General features: G+C 40.3%; 1 protein-coding gene across 10 annotated transcripts in view; it reads left to right on the plus strand.

Moving 5' to 3' along the window:
- Mup-ps12 overlaps positions 1-11,443 on the plus strand; it is a 97,893-nt gene extending 86,450 nt beyond the window's left edge. For 2 of the 10 annotated variants that reach the window (XR_390621.2, XR_881325.1), the window contains 4 exons: positions 6,293-6,361; positions 9,191-9,301; positions 9,644-9,745; positions 10,736-11,443. Coding sequence is in view for 2 of the 10 variants with exons in the window: in XM_006538405.1 (XP_006538468.1) it covers positions 9,191-9,301; positions 9,644-9,745; positions 10,736-10,878 (356 nt within the window). In the remaining 8 variants the exon portion in view is untranslated. Of the gene's footprint in view, positions 1-6,292; positions 6,362-7,341; positions 7,761-9,190; positions 9,302-9,643; positions 9,746-9,909; positions 9,956-10,735 lie in introns of those variants that run through there. The other 8 variants (XM_006538405.1, XM_006538406.1, XR_003955227.1 and 5 more) reach the window with 6 other exon arrangements.
- Positions 11,444-16,324: the final 4,881 nt, after the last annotated feature.

Genomic DNA, 16,324 nt, shown 5'->3' on the forward strand with positions numbered 1-16,324 from the left:
ATTTACCTGAGGAGGAACAGTTTTTTTTATTTTTTATTTTTTTTTTTCTGTTGCTTCTCAAAGCCACCTCCCTCACACTAGGAGGCCAGACCCTGGGAAGGATCTTTGCTAATTTGAACTGAATTGAGAGCCTGGGACATCCCCACAGAGAACTTTAGTTCTGTTCCTTTTAATTTTTCCTTTGTATTTTAAGCAGGTTGGTTATTTGCATACATTCTCAACTTCAGCAAAGCTCACATATGGCAGTTATTCATCGCTATGAAGAGATGCATTGAGAGCATATTGTGGCTTTGGTCTGAATGGGAAAAAGGTGTGCTATGAGGTCCAGTAGCCAAAGACGGGCCACTGATGAGTCTATGACTCTTATCAACCTAAGGCAGAGGCATGTGCCAAAAGGCCATGTTTGTTCATTATAAACACTGAAAAGCCATGCTTGTGTAAATAAACACAAATTGCACGTGTACTCCAGGGAGGGTCAAAAGGAGTCTAGACATTCAGAATCAAGGCAGGCACAGCCACCAGCCACCATTTTTCCCACACAGGGCCATGGAGCATAAGTAAATTCTATGCTCCAGTTCAGCTAATTTTTAATCAAGAAAAATGGAGGAAGTGGACCCCCTAAGTCTATGCCACTGGAGCCAGGCATCTGGCTCTATACATTTACATGTTTCTGCTAGAGAACTGAGATCTGCTTGACCACTGAGCAGCTGAAGAGCCTACTTTGCAACTCAATCCAGCTGAAAGAAACAACAGAACTTAGCCAAAACCAAGGGACAGGTATTGGGTTTTCCCATATATATTCAGGGACTTACATTAAAGACTGAGTCTTGATCTGAGAACTTTGTCTTGGCTCATTATTTCTCTAGCCATCCTTCCCATCCATCCACAGCTTTCCTTTCAGGAACCAAGGAACCTGTGGCCACTTGTGGCTACATCAGAGGATGCTTGGAGTAACTGGAATCTACCTGCTTAGCTCCCCAAACCTATCATGGTCCCCGGGAAACCAGAGGTAGAGACAGAATTAGGGGGCAAACAGATTATTGGCCAGTAACTCATGAAGGATGAAGGGAGCTAGAGGGCAGTAGAATCAACAAAGGGAAGTGGTCCTGTGTTAGTCAGAAATGCTATGACATAGTTTTGTTCATTCATGGGGGAAGGGGGGGCATACCCCAAATAGGCCAGCATCTCACCTCAAAGACCAAATTGTCTACTGAAGAGGTTAACAGCTGGGACTGCTAGCTGTTCCCACCCCTCACAACCAAGCAGTCTTTTCTTCAAGGTTGGGGGTGGACTCCAAACTATACTGACTCTTGATTCTGGCATTCCAATCTGCTATTGAACACAGATAGCCTTTTCCTATGAGGTCTTGAGTCCTCTCCTCAATAGGTATCTGTCATAGGGACATTGCAATACAAAGTTATTTAACTTAGGGGAATCTGTCATCTGAGGTCAAGAACAATGTTTACAGGAAAGGTCAGCACATGGCAGGCACAGAGTTAGCAATCAGTCACTAAATGTTGAACAAGGGAAAGCAGGATGACAACAGAGAGGGAGAGGCTGGAGAGATGACTCCTGGATAAGAGCACTTGCCTGTTCTTTCAGAGGTCCTGGGTTAAATATCAACCACTGACATGGTAGCTCACAGTAATCCATAACTGTAGTATCAGGGGTTCTGACACACTAGGTGTGCACTGCAGGCATGTGATGCACAGACATATGTGCAAGCAAAACACTCACAAGCATGAAATAATCTATTAAAATATGAAAGCATTAACCAGACCACCAGGAAGTAGGCAGAGGGCTATCTAGGGCATGGAGAGTGTCCACACATGCAAAGGCCATGACAAATAGGAGCACAAGTAGTTCAGAGAGCCAAAGGAAACCTTGCAGGAGCACAGCAAGCATAGAAGTTATGAAGTGAGTCAAGGCTAGAAAGGGGGTTGTTTCAGTTTGCAGGGTGTGACTTTACGAAATCATGCAGTATGGGTGACTTCAACAGCAAGAATTGAACTCTCTCATTTCTGGCAGCTAGAACTCTGAGAGCAAGGTGTTCAATGGGGCTAGACCCCTATCTCCAAACTTAGATTCTTCTACTGAAGTTATTTTATATAGTCTGAGCTCTTTCTCCATAGGAAGCTGTTCTTGGTCCTTTTGTGTTAGACAGTTGTTCTCAGCTTATATGGCATCACATATTTTTCCTATTCCAGTTCCTTTCTAAATGCCTTCATTACTTTTTACCCATTCCAAATCAAATGTAAATGCCTCTGTGGTATTGTGTTAGGTGGGGTTCTCTAGAGGAATCAAACCTACAGCATGTATGTGATTTGTTTGTTAGAATGGCTTACAGACTGTGTAGTTCAGCTAATCTACTAACAGAAATTCCAGGGATTCCTTAATTGTTCATTCCTCAAGGTTGGATGTCTTAGCTTTTTTTCAGCCACCTCCATGAACAACCAGGGCCACACAGACAGGCCGACAGACAGACAGGCCTGTGTGGCCAGGCCTGGAGCACAAGGAGCCACCTCCATGCACAGCCAGGGCCACATAGACAGACAGACAGACAGACAGACCCTGAGATCTTAAATAAAGACAGTTAAAGCTTCTAGGATGCTTTGCTGGCTCTGTGTGTGTGTGTGTGTGTGTGTGTGTGTGTGTGTGTGTGTGTGTGTTTGTGTGCAGAGGCAGAGGCAGAGGCATGGAGATGTCTGAGTTCTAGCACAGCCTGGGGCACACAGTGAGCTCCAGGACAGACAGACAGACAGACAGACAGCACTGTGTAGCCAGGCTTGGAGTTCAAGGAGCCACAGCCATGCACAACCAGGGCCATAAAGACAGACAACCAGACAGCCAGGCTCATGTAGCCAGGCCTGGAACATAAGGAGCCATCTCCATGCACAGCCAGGGCTACACAGACAGACAGATAGACACTGAGATCTGAAATAAATACATTTAAAGCTCCCAAGATGCTTTTCTGGCTCTGTGTTTGTATGTGTGTGTGTGTGTGTGTGTGTCTGTGTGTGTGTGTGTGTGTGTGTGTGTGTGTGTGTGTGTCTGTGTGTGTGTGTGTGTCTGTGTGCAGAGGCAGAGGCAGAGGCAGAGGCAGAGGCAGAGGCAGAGGCAGAGGCAGAGGCAGAGGCAGAGGCAGAGGCAGAGGCAGAGGCAGAGGCAGAGGCAGAGGCAGAGGCAGGGCGATTTCTTAGTTCAGAGCCAGCATGGTGCACACAGTGAGGGTCACAGGAAGTGTTTATTGGGGGAGGGGTTTCATGGCAATAGTGTGTTGTGTGAAACAGCTACATGAATCTTATACATTTATACCAATTAAAGAATTTTTACTTTTCTAGGTATAATTTCAAGAGAAAAAGCAATTTGTCATTTGCTGAACCCAGTAATCATAATTGCAGAGTTTTTATTTTTTTAGGAAAAAAACCAAACCTATCAGCTTATTTGCCTTAGAACTAAGAAGCAGCTGGCCCCTCTAAAAAACAGCTTTCAGCAGGGCCTCTCCTGCTGCACTTGACTCCTGGCTAAGGGTGATGGGCAACTTAAATCAGCCACCACTGTGCAACTGAGACTGAATCAAGGATGGATAGCCAGCAGATAAAGTTTTAACCATGTTTTTCTTTTCAACATGAAACACAGAACGAGAGTCATTTAGACAACAAAACAAAAACAGACATGAGTTGACATGTGGACAGATTGGTGCACCAAACACAGACAATACAGAGATGTTAGAAAACTTGATGTAACCAGAACTAAGGATGTCTACTGTAGGGACCAGAAAGCAGAAGCAGGACATCTCTTGATGTCCTTCTATCCCTGGGAGAACTTAAAATCCATTTTCCTTCTCTCTCTCTCTCTCTCTCTCTCTCTCTCTCTGTCTGTCTGTCTCTCTCATGTCATTTGTATCTTGCATCTCCCTTTTGTGTGTATTCAGTATTTATTTTATTTTATTTGTTTTAATTAGGTTTTATTTTATTTTATTATTTTAAGCCCTACTCCTCTTCCCTGATGTAGGTTTTGACTGTGGACAAATGTCTGTTTAGACATTTCCAGTCACATTTTCCACTGTCATCCCCTAACTGATATCAGTGTTGGGACAACTCTTACTCAGTCTAGCCTATATCCTTTTTGCAACCTTGCAGTCAACAGCCTTCAAAAGATAATACTTATAGCACTAACATTAATGCTGTATGTTGCTTCCCATGCAGGATACCATCTTCCATTTTCTGTGCAGCCCCACCAAGACTGTGTCCGTCAATCAGTCTTTCCATATTTAGGTCCCTTGTTCAGGCGCCAACTGTACTGACAACAGTCACAGGTTACTGGGTGCCTGAAAGGAAAACTTGTGGTGGATTGGAAGTTCAGTGAGAGAAATAACAAGCCAAGACAAAGTTCTCTGATCAAGGATCAATCTTTAATGTAGGGCACTGAATATATATGTGAAAACCCAAGGACCTATCCCTTTGTTTAGGCTGGGTTCTGTTGCTTGTTTCAGTTAGATTGAGTTGCAAAGTAGCTCTTCAGCAGCTCAGCGGGTGGGCAGTTTTCAGGTGTCTGACAGGAAGATATAATTGTAGCAAAGCAAGACATGTAGCTCCAGTGTCAGAGACTAGTTCAGCCAGCTCAATGCTGGGGGTGGGGGATGTCAGGGGTCAGACACTGACACTGACACAGCAGGTGTTTCAGAACTGATGTTGAGCCAGGGTCAGCAGTATGAACTCTCACTCTGGCTGCTAGAGAGACTACAGAATATTATCTCTCTGGGACAGGAATCAAATAAGCCTGCTTTCATAGATGTTCTTCTTGGACCCAAATATACCCTGGCATCATATAAGTGGCTTGAATGTGTCCATAGGCTTTCTGAATGAGCTATTTGTTCAATTAGTTGAGGGTAAGACACAGGTTAAAGTGATTAAATCATTTTCCTATTGGTCAGTTTCAGAAATGCTAGCTAGTTACAACTGGGATGTATGTTGGTTACATGTAAAGTCCTTAAACTCCTTCCCCACACACTTTTTCTAGTCATTTCTTGTCTACTTCAGGTTTTCAGTCAAGAGTGTTAACATGCTTAGTGACAGGGAAGGTGCCTGAGCTGAAGTTGGGAGTGTGGGGAACTCATTGTTGCTTTCTGCTGTAGAAGCAAGTTCTAGTTCATTACTAGAAAAACAATAGTCCATAGCCAGATGAGGTGCTACAACCCACAATCCAAGAGTTCAGGAGGGTGGAGCAGGAGGATAGCCAGAGATAGAAGACCATTCAAATCTCAGTGTAAGCTCAAGGCAACCTCAGCTCACATTAAAAAGCTGGTCATGTCTACTTTTAACCCCAACACTAGGTAGATGGCAGAGACTGGAGGATTGCTGAGACCTAGTAGATAGGCAGCCTATCTGAAACACACTAATTCCCAGATTCAGAGGGAGACCCTGACTCAAGGGGATGAAGTAAAAAGAGATAGAGGGATATATTGGTTTCCTGTTCTGACTTCTGCATATACTAGCAAAGGCATAAGCATGTGAACAGGTGGGCAAACACCATAATCAACAACAACCAAAAAAAAAGAATGAGGGAAAGAAGAGAAGAAGGAGGAGAAAATGGTAAGGAAAAGAAGGAGGAGGAGAAGGAGGAGAAGTAAGAGGAGGGGAGATCCTGATATTCCCCTAGTATCCACCAAACACTTGTAGACCAAGAGAGAGACAGTTGTCATGCCTCATTCAGTCTTAGACCACACCAACGCCTCCACATTTTAAAGAAACACATGTGCAGTTTCTTTGCTAGTACAGGCCATTCCAAAATGTCTGAAGCTGTACAGCAGTGTTTATTCTTCTTTCTCCTATTAATCATCCCCCTTTCATGGTAAAAATATCCAGACCTTTATAGTGGCATCAATAAGAACAAAGGCTCCTAGTTAGAGAGTCTTGGGTTTAAATCTAAGTTCTCACATTGACTGACTATATAATCTTATATAGTTACTTAATCTTTCTGAGTCTTAACTAATACTATGGTAAGAAAAATAAAATAGTACATACCATATAAAGCTGATGTAAAGTTGAAATGAAGCATATCGAGTACTTGCCTCCTTCTTGAATTCTTTATATCCCCACATCAAACACTAGTTTATGTTTCTAGTTCCAGGGTAAATGAAATGTCTACTGATACAAAATATGTTCCCATTGTAAGTGTATGTTTTTGGAAATATGATTTTTGGCATGATTTCTACTTGGACCTCCATCAGCAAATATGACTTTGAACAATACTTGTATTTTTCATTAATGATGAGATTATGTCTTGTCAGGTGAAGTCCAATGTTCTCAAAAGTAAACAGTTGATGAAACCTGGCTACTGACACCACTTTGGTTCTGAGGTCAGTGCTATCTGTACAAAGGTTGAAGCCTTTTTGGCAGCTATCCCCATAGCCTTGGAAGACTTTTCTTGATAAGTTTTTAAAGTTAACATTTACTGTTTTTATGTGTATGTGCCTGAATGAGTTTATATGCACCACTTGTGTATAGGAGGCAACAGGGATCAAAAGAAAGTGTATGGTTTCCTGTTACTGAAGATAGAGTCAGTTTTAGGATGCCAGGTAAGTGAGGTAATTGAACCTGTGTCCTCAGCAAAAGCAAGTTTCAAAGAATCTGATTCCTTCTTTGACCTCCACTGCACCAGACCTGTGCATGGTACTCAGGTACACATGCAAAACCAATGCTCATACACATGAAATATGAATGAATCTTTTGCAAAAATTGAGTAACTCAACTTCTTCCATACTCACCTTAAAGCAAAGATTCTATGCATACTTGTCCTTCCAGTTCATTCCCCACCCACTCCAAAACTGTCTTTCTGATTCCAAGCCAGATCCAAAGGTGCCTCTAGTTCCAGATCACAGTTCCCTTGAACACCCACTGTTTTCTTGGGAATATGTTTTGAGAAATGTAAGACTACTAAATCAATCCATAGGTGATGATATTGCCAAGTTTGAAAATGGCAGGAACAATCCTTGGCCTCTCATCAATAAATGAGAAAATATTCCACAAAGCCTGACAGAGGTAGAGTCGACCCATACAGGAAGAAAAAAAAAAACCTACTGAACCCAGAGAGTATATAAGGACAAGCAAAGGAGCTAGGGAGTGGAGTGTAGGCAACATCACCAGAAAGACGTGGTCCTGACACACAGATAATTCTATTTCAGACCAAATGAAGCTGCTGCTGCTGCTGCTGTGTTTGGGACTAACTCTAGTCTGTGTCCATGCAGAAGAAGTTAGGTCTATGTGAAGGAACTTTAATATAGAAAAAGTACGATCAGTGAATTGTATGTATGATCAGAATGTGCTTTGGGGAAATGTTTTAGCCAAGTGGATCCTTTGAGGGAATGGTTATAGTTCCACAATCTATTAGACAAATGAATGGCTCCAGACCTTGAAGTAAGACCAGCTACTCAGATCTAACAATGTTTTGGGACCTCTGTTCTCACTGAGAGGTAGGGACAGTATGCTAAGTATTGTGGCAACTGGCATGAGATATACCCCTGTGTATGCTCAGGCCCTAATGCATAGGCTGGAGTTCAAGTGGACACATGTGCATGTGGTATCCCTGCTTCTTCTCCCTTAACCATTTGCTTATCTACTAAAGATTAATGGGGAATGGTATACTATTATCCTGGCCTCTGACAAAAGAGAAAAGATAGAAGAACGTGGCAGCATGTGACTTTTTGTGGAGCACATTCATGTCTTGGAGAATTCCTTAGCTTTTAAACTCCATACTGTGTAAGTGAGAGGCTCCTAGCTGAGAAACATGAAAGGAAAACCTGGTATGGTATCATGCCTACAAACACTTGGGATTGGGGGAAGAGATGCCTCTCAGTATGCACACGTGTACACACATACTGAGTCTGTATCCAAATCTAGAATGCTTCGTTTGACACTGATCCAAGATCTCATAACAGGTTGTTTTTCAAAAGTCAGAGACAGGAGTTGGTGACAGGAATTAATTCACTCTGAGTTCTATAAGGGAAGATCAGAGATACCTCTGAAGCCACATTAATGAGACAGTATATCACAAGTTAAGATTATGTGATCATGAATCAAATTTTTCTTTCTAGTTGTTAGCCAAATAAATCCACCCCTTTGTACTTCCGTTTTCCTGCAGTAAAGGCGATAATAAAAATTCTCCTGTGTGGTACTGGGAACCACATCAGGCAACATTACAGAGTGCTAATTTGAGGCAGATGGTGGAAATCTGGCTGATAATCTACACCGCTGGCTGAAGTCCAGCATTGGTGAAACTTAGAAGTAGTTGCAGTTGTTCTAAGGATGAGAAGTGATTGTCGTTTTCTAGTTTTAAAATAATAGGCAATTTGTGATTGCTAAAGCATCAGATATAAAGGAAATAATGTAAATAAAATCATTTAGCTAATTTTTCCAAAATAGTCAAAAGTTAAATGGGATCAGAACCTGGAGATATTTATAGTGTAGTAGGGCAAGAAGCCAGCCAGTTCAAAATACCTTACTCATCAGTTTACTCTGTGTTACAGTATAGATTAAGAGTGCTCCAAAGTATTTTTGGTTGGTGACAATACAGAAAAGGCTGGTAATATTATGTGACATGTGTGTATATAAAATGTCTATATATCTATCCACAAGATGATGAGTAACCTTAATACCTTTGTGTGTGTGTGTGTGTGTGTGTGTGTGTGTGTGTGTGTGTGTGTTGCTTTAGTCTGAACTCAGGAACTTGAACCTACTAGTCAAATGAGCACCATCGAATAGCTAACACCCTGTGGCCTGCAAGTAGGATAAAAAGGGGGATATAGAATCTATTTGATGCTGTCTGGTGGCTAGCACTGTTGCACATCGCTCAGGGTGTAGCAGCAGATAATTTGATAAAACAAACTTATGAAAGATATAAACATGTTGCTTGAAGCTGCTGAGGGAGGTAGGTAAGCCTAGGAGAGGATGAGAGAGTGGTGCTCCTGTGGCTTACTGTTCACTAGTGGTCTGGACCTCTCAGAGTCCCTTTTCTTAGATATTACTTCTTGAAGTTCAGAAAGCTAAACACAGAAAGGAACAGACAGTTTACCAATCTCTTCTAGGATATGTATTTTAATGATTTTGTGTTTGGGGTAGAACAAGAAGAGTGTATCCATCATTTCCTGCAGAACAAAGAATTTCTGAGCCATGTCCCACTTCCTCCACAGATGATGGATTCAATTCATTTACTATACTGAAGACAGAATATGATAATTATATTATGTTTCATCTCATTAACGAAATGAATAGGGAACCCTTCCAGCTGATGTTGCTTTATGGTAAAGTATTTTCACACAGACACTGATCTTGGAGTGGGAAAAGAAGAAAGAACCTCTAGCTTTAATATGGTCTTCCCAGCTTGGTCCTGCCTCTTTCTCATGTCCTTAAGATTGATGCTCACCTCAATCATCCCTCAAGCATAGTGATGGAAGCACTCTGAAATCTCTCAGTGGGACAGAAGGATATTCTATGGATACCAAATACAGGATAGATCATACCAATGCCTGTCAATCATGTTGCCAACCATTTCCACATCCTTACGGAAAGTCCCTGTCCCCTCACTCAGGCTGTGGTCAATGCACAAAATACAGCTGCTACACTCACTATTGCTCTTCTCACAGACCTAGAACCAGATTTGAGTTCAGACATCAAGGAAGAGTTTGCAAAACTATTTGAGGAGCATGGAATCGTTAGAGAAAATAGCATTGACCTATCTAATGCCAGTAAGTCAGGATTCATTTACTTATCTCATCCTGAATATTTTATCATAGAGGAAACAAACTCAGTTTGCTACCAGACATTTTTGAAAGCTGGAGAGTCCTATCCTTTCTCTTGGGGAAATAAAGTGGACCTGGTACCTGAACATGTTCTTGTTCTCACACTACAGATCACTGTCTCCAGGCCCTAGAATGAAGATTGGCCTGAGCCTCCATGTGGGCAATATCCAATGAGAGCAAAGAGGGGGTTGGTGGTCATAGAGAGGCCCTTCCAAAAGTATTAGCATTGTGCACTCAAATTACAATAAAAATAGTTTGATAAGGAAACATTGAAGAAAGCTTGTAAATTGGCTTTGAATTGTCTGGATTTGTGTCCTAGTCCTCCTTTGAGCTTTGAAGTAAAGTGACTCAAGCACTTAAGCAAGAAAAAAAGGATTTGAGTTTTGCATGGTTGATGTATGCTTGTGTTAAACAGGCTCAGCAATGGGTTCAATATCATTAACAGACAGAGTAGCCCAATGTGGTATAGCTGCTCTTCAGTGGTCCTCCTCCATCCCACTCGAGATAATAACATCTTAATCTGAACTCCCTACAACCTTGGCTTCTTACCTGGGACTGGATGAACCTGATCACCACTTCTCAACCAGTCTGGAGAGCAGACTCCTCTGGCCCTCCCTTCTCATCTAGTCCAAGACTTCACTCACATAATGTGTGAAGTCTTTAATGTAGCTAAGGCTTTTATCATTATTCCACAATTTACCTAACCTTCTTCAGAGCTTCTTATGACAAAGGTTGTGGAAATAAGCCTCTGATTCCATTATGGTCATTTATTCTGACTTTCATCCCTGTGTTCTGGCAAATAATTCCAGTTAGATTGCAAGGGAAGATCCATTTCTTCATCCCCTTTTTCCTATATAATAGAATGTCTCTCTGTCCAGAGGTCAATCTAAAAAGTACTTAATGAGTTTCTGTATTATTTCTTCCTTGATTACACAGTGTTGAGTGGAGACTTCTCACCAGGACTCCAGCATCATCCCTTCCTATCCATACAGCATCCCGTGACAAGTTCTGTGATCTGCTTTCAATCATGTCTCACAGAGAATTGCAATCCCTGTCTCTCCAGCATGCTACTAGGATAACTCATCAAGAATCAAAGTCTTTCTTTAAATTTCTCTTTGATACACCCATGACAATTATCCTTGAATTTCTTCTTCTTCCTGATCAAAAAATGATTATACTTGCATTTAAATATATGTCTCTGTGTCCAGAAAAAATGTGGGGCTGACAATGAGTGAATATGTGGACCTCCTGAGTTCTGATCCTTCCTTCTGGTCCAGAATGTAACCTGAGTTTCAGGATTTTGCCTCCAGTGCAACAATTCCATGCCCTGATGAGTACTGCCTGCTTTTTAGTTCTCCTGCTTTAGTTCTGTCTGAGGACCACAGAAGCATGACACTTCCTGCATGATTCTTCCAAGCATAGTCTTTTTTCTAACAGAGCTTAGGAGAGACATGGATTTCTAAGGCTATGCCTGCTAAGTATGTTTCATGACATGGTGAGTGGGTGTGCTACAGTGGGAGAGGTTTGGTAATTACAGTCCCATTGGATTCAGAGAAAAAGCATACTCTGGCCCCTAGATCAAGAGATTAAATTGGTTCAACTCAGGACACATGAAAGGAGTTCTTGCTGTAGTTTGCTAAAAGATGGCAAAACACTATTGAGAAACCTAGGCTTTTACGATGAAATACCTCCCTTCCCCCAAATGCCCTGACTTTGGGTCCAAGTCATTCTTTGACCAAAGCCTCCTAAGTGGCTTCAAGTACATCTATGGACTACCATGCCCAGATTTCATTTTTAGTCTTGGTAAAAATTTGAGACAAAAAAAAAATGTTCGCAAACTAAGCTATCATTGGAAATCCTTATATAATTAAGTAACAGTTCCAAACAAAGACTCTGTTGAATACATAAAAGGCTTGACAATGCTACCATACCTCAAAAGACAACAACCCAGAGAAAGGTACAGAAACTATTTAGTTATTCCCCAGTCAACATGAGTGCTTGAGGTCACCCTAAATCCTCTCCCTTTCAACACCCAACTCTTTGTAGAAATGAGACGTGAATTAGTGAAAACATTCAAAGCCAAGGAAGAAATTTGCAACCTCAGACAGAGCAATCCTATTGTAAAGGAAGAAGACAGGGAAGAGGTGAGGGTTGATACAGTAGAACTTTACAATGCTTTGTGATCTGGGAGTAGATTACAGCTAAGGGAACATAGAGGGTTGGGGACAACTGTTACAAAGGTAAAAGAATGCCACTTTAGCATGTACACTAAGAGGAACAAGGGCTGAAGCACAGTGATTATGTAAGGAAAGATCACCACCGTTACATGACATCTACCAAGAAGACAACTATCTGTACCTGCAGAAGTGACACGACCAACCATTCTAAAGTTCAAAGAAGCTGGTGACATGTAAGGACTGGCCTGACTGGTAGATCTAGGAGTTTTCACTTGCAAAAGCTGGCTTGATGCTCATGGTTGGCCCTAATGTCTTATCAGGAATAAATAACCTCACAAAATATCAACATTAGTCACCATCCTCTTGAGATTGCAAACACAGGATCATTTTGCCATCTAACATGGTGTCTCTCTTCTGGCTAAAATCAGTGACAGGTACTTCTTTACAAATTGCAGAGTTAGGTTTATGTTTCTGTCCACATATTATAAATAGGATATAATGGGCTATTTAATCACTGAGGTGTAATTCCCCAGCTGCACCCAACTTAGAGCTTCCTGAGACATCCCTGAACCCTATAGGAGTTCCTTGCTTCATTCCTTTTATAAAGAGTGTCAGGTGTGCACAGGCCCAGACAGCAAAGAGCTGTTCTCTCAGAAGTGCTTTTACTCCTGGGCTGGGAGGTGAGAAGAGAGAATTTCAGGTACAGAGATACCATAGAAAACATTGACACAATAGTCAAAGGACATGCTAAATGCAAAAGATTCTAACTCAAAACATCCAGGAAATCCAAGACAGAATGAAAAGACCAAAACTATGAATAATAAGATTGGAAGAGAGCAAAAATTACCAACTTAAAGGGCCAGTAAATATTTTCAAGAAAATTATAAAAGAAGACTTCCCTAACCCAAAAAATAAAAAGATGCCCATGAATAAACAGGAAGCAGACAGAACACCTAATAGATTAGATCAGAAAAGAAATTCCTCCTGTCACATAATAATCAAAACAGCAAATGCACAAAACAAAGAAAGAATATTAAAATAGTAAGGGAAAAAGGTCAAGTACCACATGAAGGCAGACCTATCAGAATTACAGCAGGCTATGAGAATTACACCAGACTTCTCACCAGAGACTATAAAAGCCTGAAGATCCTGGTAAGACATAATACAGATCCTAAGAGAACACAAATGCCAACCCAGGCTACTAGGCCCAGCAAAACTCCCAATTACCACAGATAGAGAGACCAAGATATTCCATGATAAAAACAAATTTACACAATATCTTTCAACAAATCCAGCTCTTCAAAGGATAAATAAGTGGAAAACTAAAACAAAAAAGCAAACGATACCCTAGAAACATCAAGAAAGGAATCTTTTAACAAACCAGAAGGAAGCTAGCCATCTTAACATAATTACACCTCTAACAACAAAAATAACAGTAATAATAGTCTTTATTACCTCTTAATATCAATGGACTAAATTTCTCAATAAAAAGATATAGACTAACAGACTGGATACTTATAAAGGACCCAACATTTTGCTGCATAGAGAAAAATCCCACATCAGTGACAAACACAGACACTATCTCAGAGTAAAAGGCTGGAAAACAATTCTCCAAGCAAATGGTCCCAAAAAGAAAAAGCTGGAGTAGCCATTCTAACATCAAATAGAATTGGCTTTCTTCCTAAAGTTATCAAAAAAGATAAGGAAGGACATTTCATATTCATCAAAGAAAAAATCTGCCAAGAAACGTCTCAATTCTGAACATCTATGCTCCTAATGCAACGCCACCCACATTCATAAAAGAAACTTTACTAAACCTCAAAGCACACATTGCAACTCACATAATAAGAGTGGGAGACTTTAACGCCCCACTCTCTTCAATGGACAGATCTTGGAAATAGATACTAAAGAGAGACACAGTGAAACTAACAGAAGTGATAAACCGAATTGATTTAACATATATCTGTTAAACATTTCATTCTAAAGCTAAAGAATATACCTTCTTCTCAGCACTTCATTGTACCTTCTCCAAAACTGACTATATAATGCATCAAATAACAGGCCTCAACAGCTACAAGAAAACTGAAATAATCCCATTCATCCTATCAGATCACCATGGACTAAGGCTGGTCAAAATACCAAGAAAAACGTTGGAAAGCATACATACACATGGAAGCTGAACAACACTCTACTCAATGATAACTTGGTCATGGAAGAAACAAAGAAAGAAATTAGAGAGTTTTTAGAGTTTAAAGAAAATGAAGCCACAACATAACCAAACTTATGGGATACAATGAAAGCAGTGCTAAGAGGAAAACTCATAGCTCTGAGTGCCTCAAAAATGAACCTGGAGAGAGCATACACTTCCAGTTTGACAATACACCTGAAATATCTAGAACAAAAAGAAGCAAATACACCCAAGAGGGTAGACAGCAGGAAATAATCAAAGTCAGGGTTAAAATCAACCAAGTAGAAACAAAAAGAACTATTCAAAAGTCAACCAAACCTAGAGTTGGTTCCTTGTGAAAAATCAACATCATAGATAAACCCTTAGCCAGACTAACTAGAGGGCACAGAGACAGTACCTTAATTAACAAAACCAGAAATCAAAACGGAGGCATAACAACTAAAACTGAAGTAATCCAAAAAAATCCTCAGATCCTACTTAAAAAAAAAAAGAAACAAAAAACAAAAAACCTATACTCAACAAAACTGGCAAATCTTGGTCAAATGGACAATTTTCTAGACAGATACCGTATACCAAAGTTAAATCGGGATCAGATAAATGATCTAAACAGTCCCATATGCCCTAAAGAAATAGAAGCAGTCATTAATTGTCTCCCAACCAAAAGAAGCCCAGGACCAGACTGGATTGGTGGAGAGTTCTATCAGACCTTCAAAGAAAACCTGATATCAATACTCCTTAAAGTATTCCAAAAAATAGAAACAGAATGAACGCTACTCAATTTGTTTCATAGAGCCACAATTACCTTGATATTTAAACCATACAATGATCCAACAAAGAGAGGGAAATTCAGGCCAATGTTCCTTATAAATATCGATGCAGAAAATACTCAATGAAATTCTCAAAAACCTAATCCAAGAACACATCAAAATCATCAACAATCAGGAGCAACTACACTTCATCCCAGGGATGCAGGGATGGTTCACTATATGGAAATCTATGACATATTCTATTATCTAAACAAAGTCAAAGGAAAAAAACTACACATGATCATTTCATTAGATGCTGAGAAAGCATTTGACAAAGTCTAACACCCCCTCATGATAAAAGTCTTAGAAAGATCAGGAATTCAAGGCCCATACCTTTTGTTTCATAGAGCCACAATTACCTTGATATTTAAACCATACAATGATCCAACAAAGAGAGGGAAATTCAGGCCAATGTTCCTTATAAATATCGATGCAGAAAATACTCAATGAAATTCTCAAAAACATAATCCAAGAACACATCAAAATCATCAACAATCAGGAGCAACTACACTTCAACCCAGGGATGCAGGGATGGTTCACTATATGGAAATCTATGACATATTCTATTATCTAAACAAAGTCAAAGGAAAAAAACTACACATGATCATTTCATTAGATGCTGAGAAAGCATTTGACAAAGTCTAACACCCCCTCATGATAAAAGTCTTAGAAAGATCAGGAATTCAAGGCCCATACCTAAACATATTAAAAGCAGTATACAGCAAACTAGTAGCCAAAATTTAATAAATGGAGAGAGACTTGATGTGATCCCACTGAACTCAGAGAGGAGACAAGTCTCCCCTCTCTCTCCCTACCTATTCAATATGGTGTTCCAAATTCCTAGAAAGGGAAATTAGACAACAAAAGGAGGTTAAAGGGATGCAAATTGGAAAGGAAGATGTCAATATATAAGTATTTACAGATAATAAAATAGTATGCTTAAGTGCCCCCCCCAAAACCCCACAAGAGTTCTCCTATAGCTGATAAACAACTTCAGCAAAGTTGGTGGATACAAAATTGACTCAAAGAAATCAGTGGCCTTTCTCTACTGAAAGGATAAACAGCCTGAGAAAGAAAGTAGAAAAACAACACCCTTAACAATAGTCACAAAATATAAAATACCTTGGTGTGACTCTTACTAAGCAAGTGAAAGACCTGTATGACAAGAACTTCAAGTCTCTGAAGAAAGAAATCAAAGATCTCTGAAGATGGAAAGATCTCCCATGCTCATGAATTAGCAGGATTAATATAGTAAAAATGGCCTTCTTGCAAAAAGCAATCTACAGATTCAATGCAATCCCATCCAAATTCCAACTCAATTCTTCATAGAGTTAGAAATTGTAAGTTTCAAATT

Source organism: Mus musculus, chromosome 4, assembly GCF_000001635.26.
Source record: "Mus musculus strain C57BL/6J chromosome 4, GRCm38.p6 C57BL/6J".
Taxonomy (NCBI): domain Eukaryota; kingdom Metazoa; phylum Chordata; class Mammalia; order Rodentia; family Muridae; genus Mus; species Mus musculus.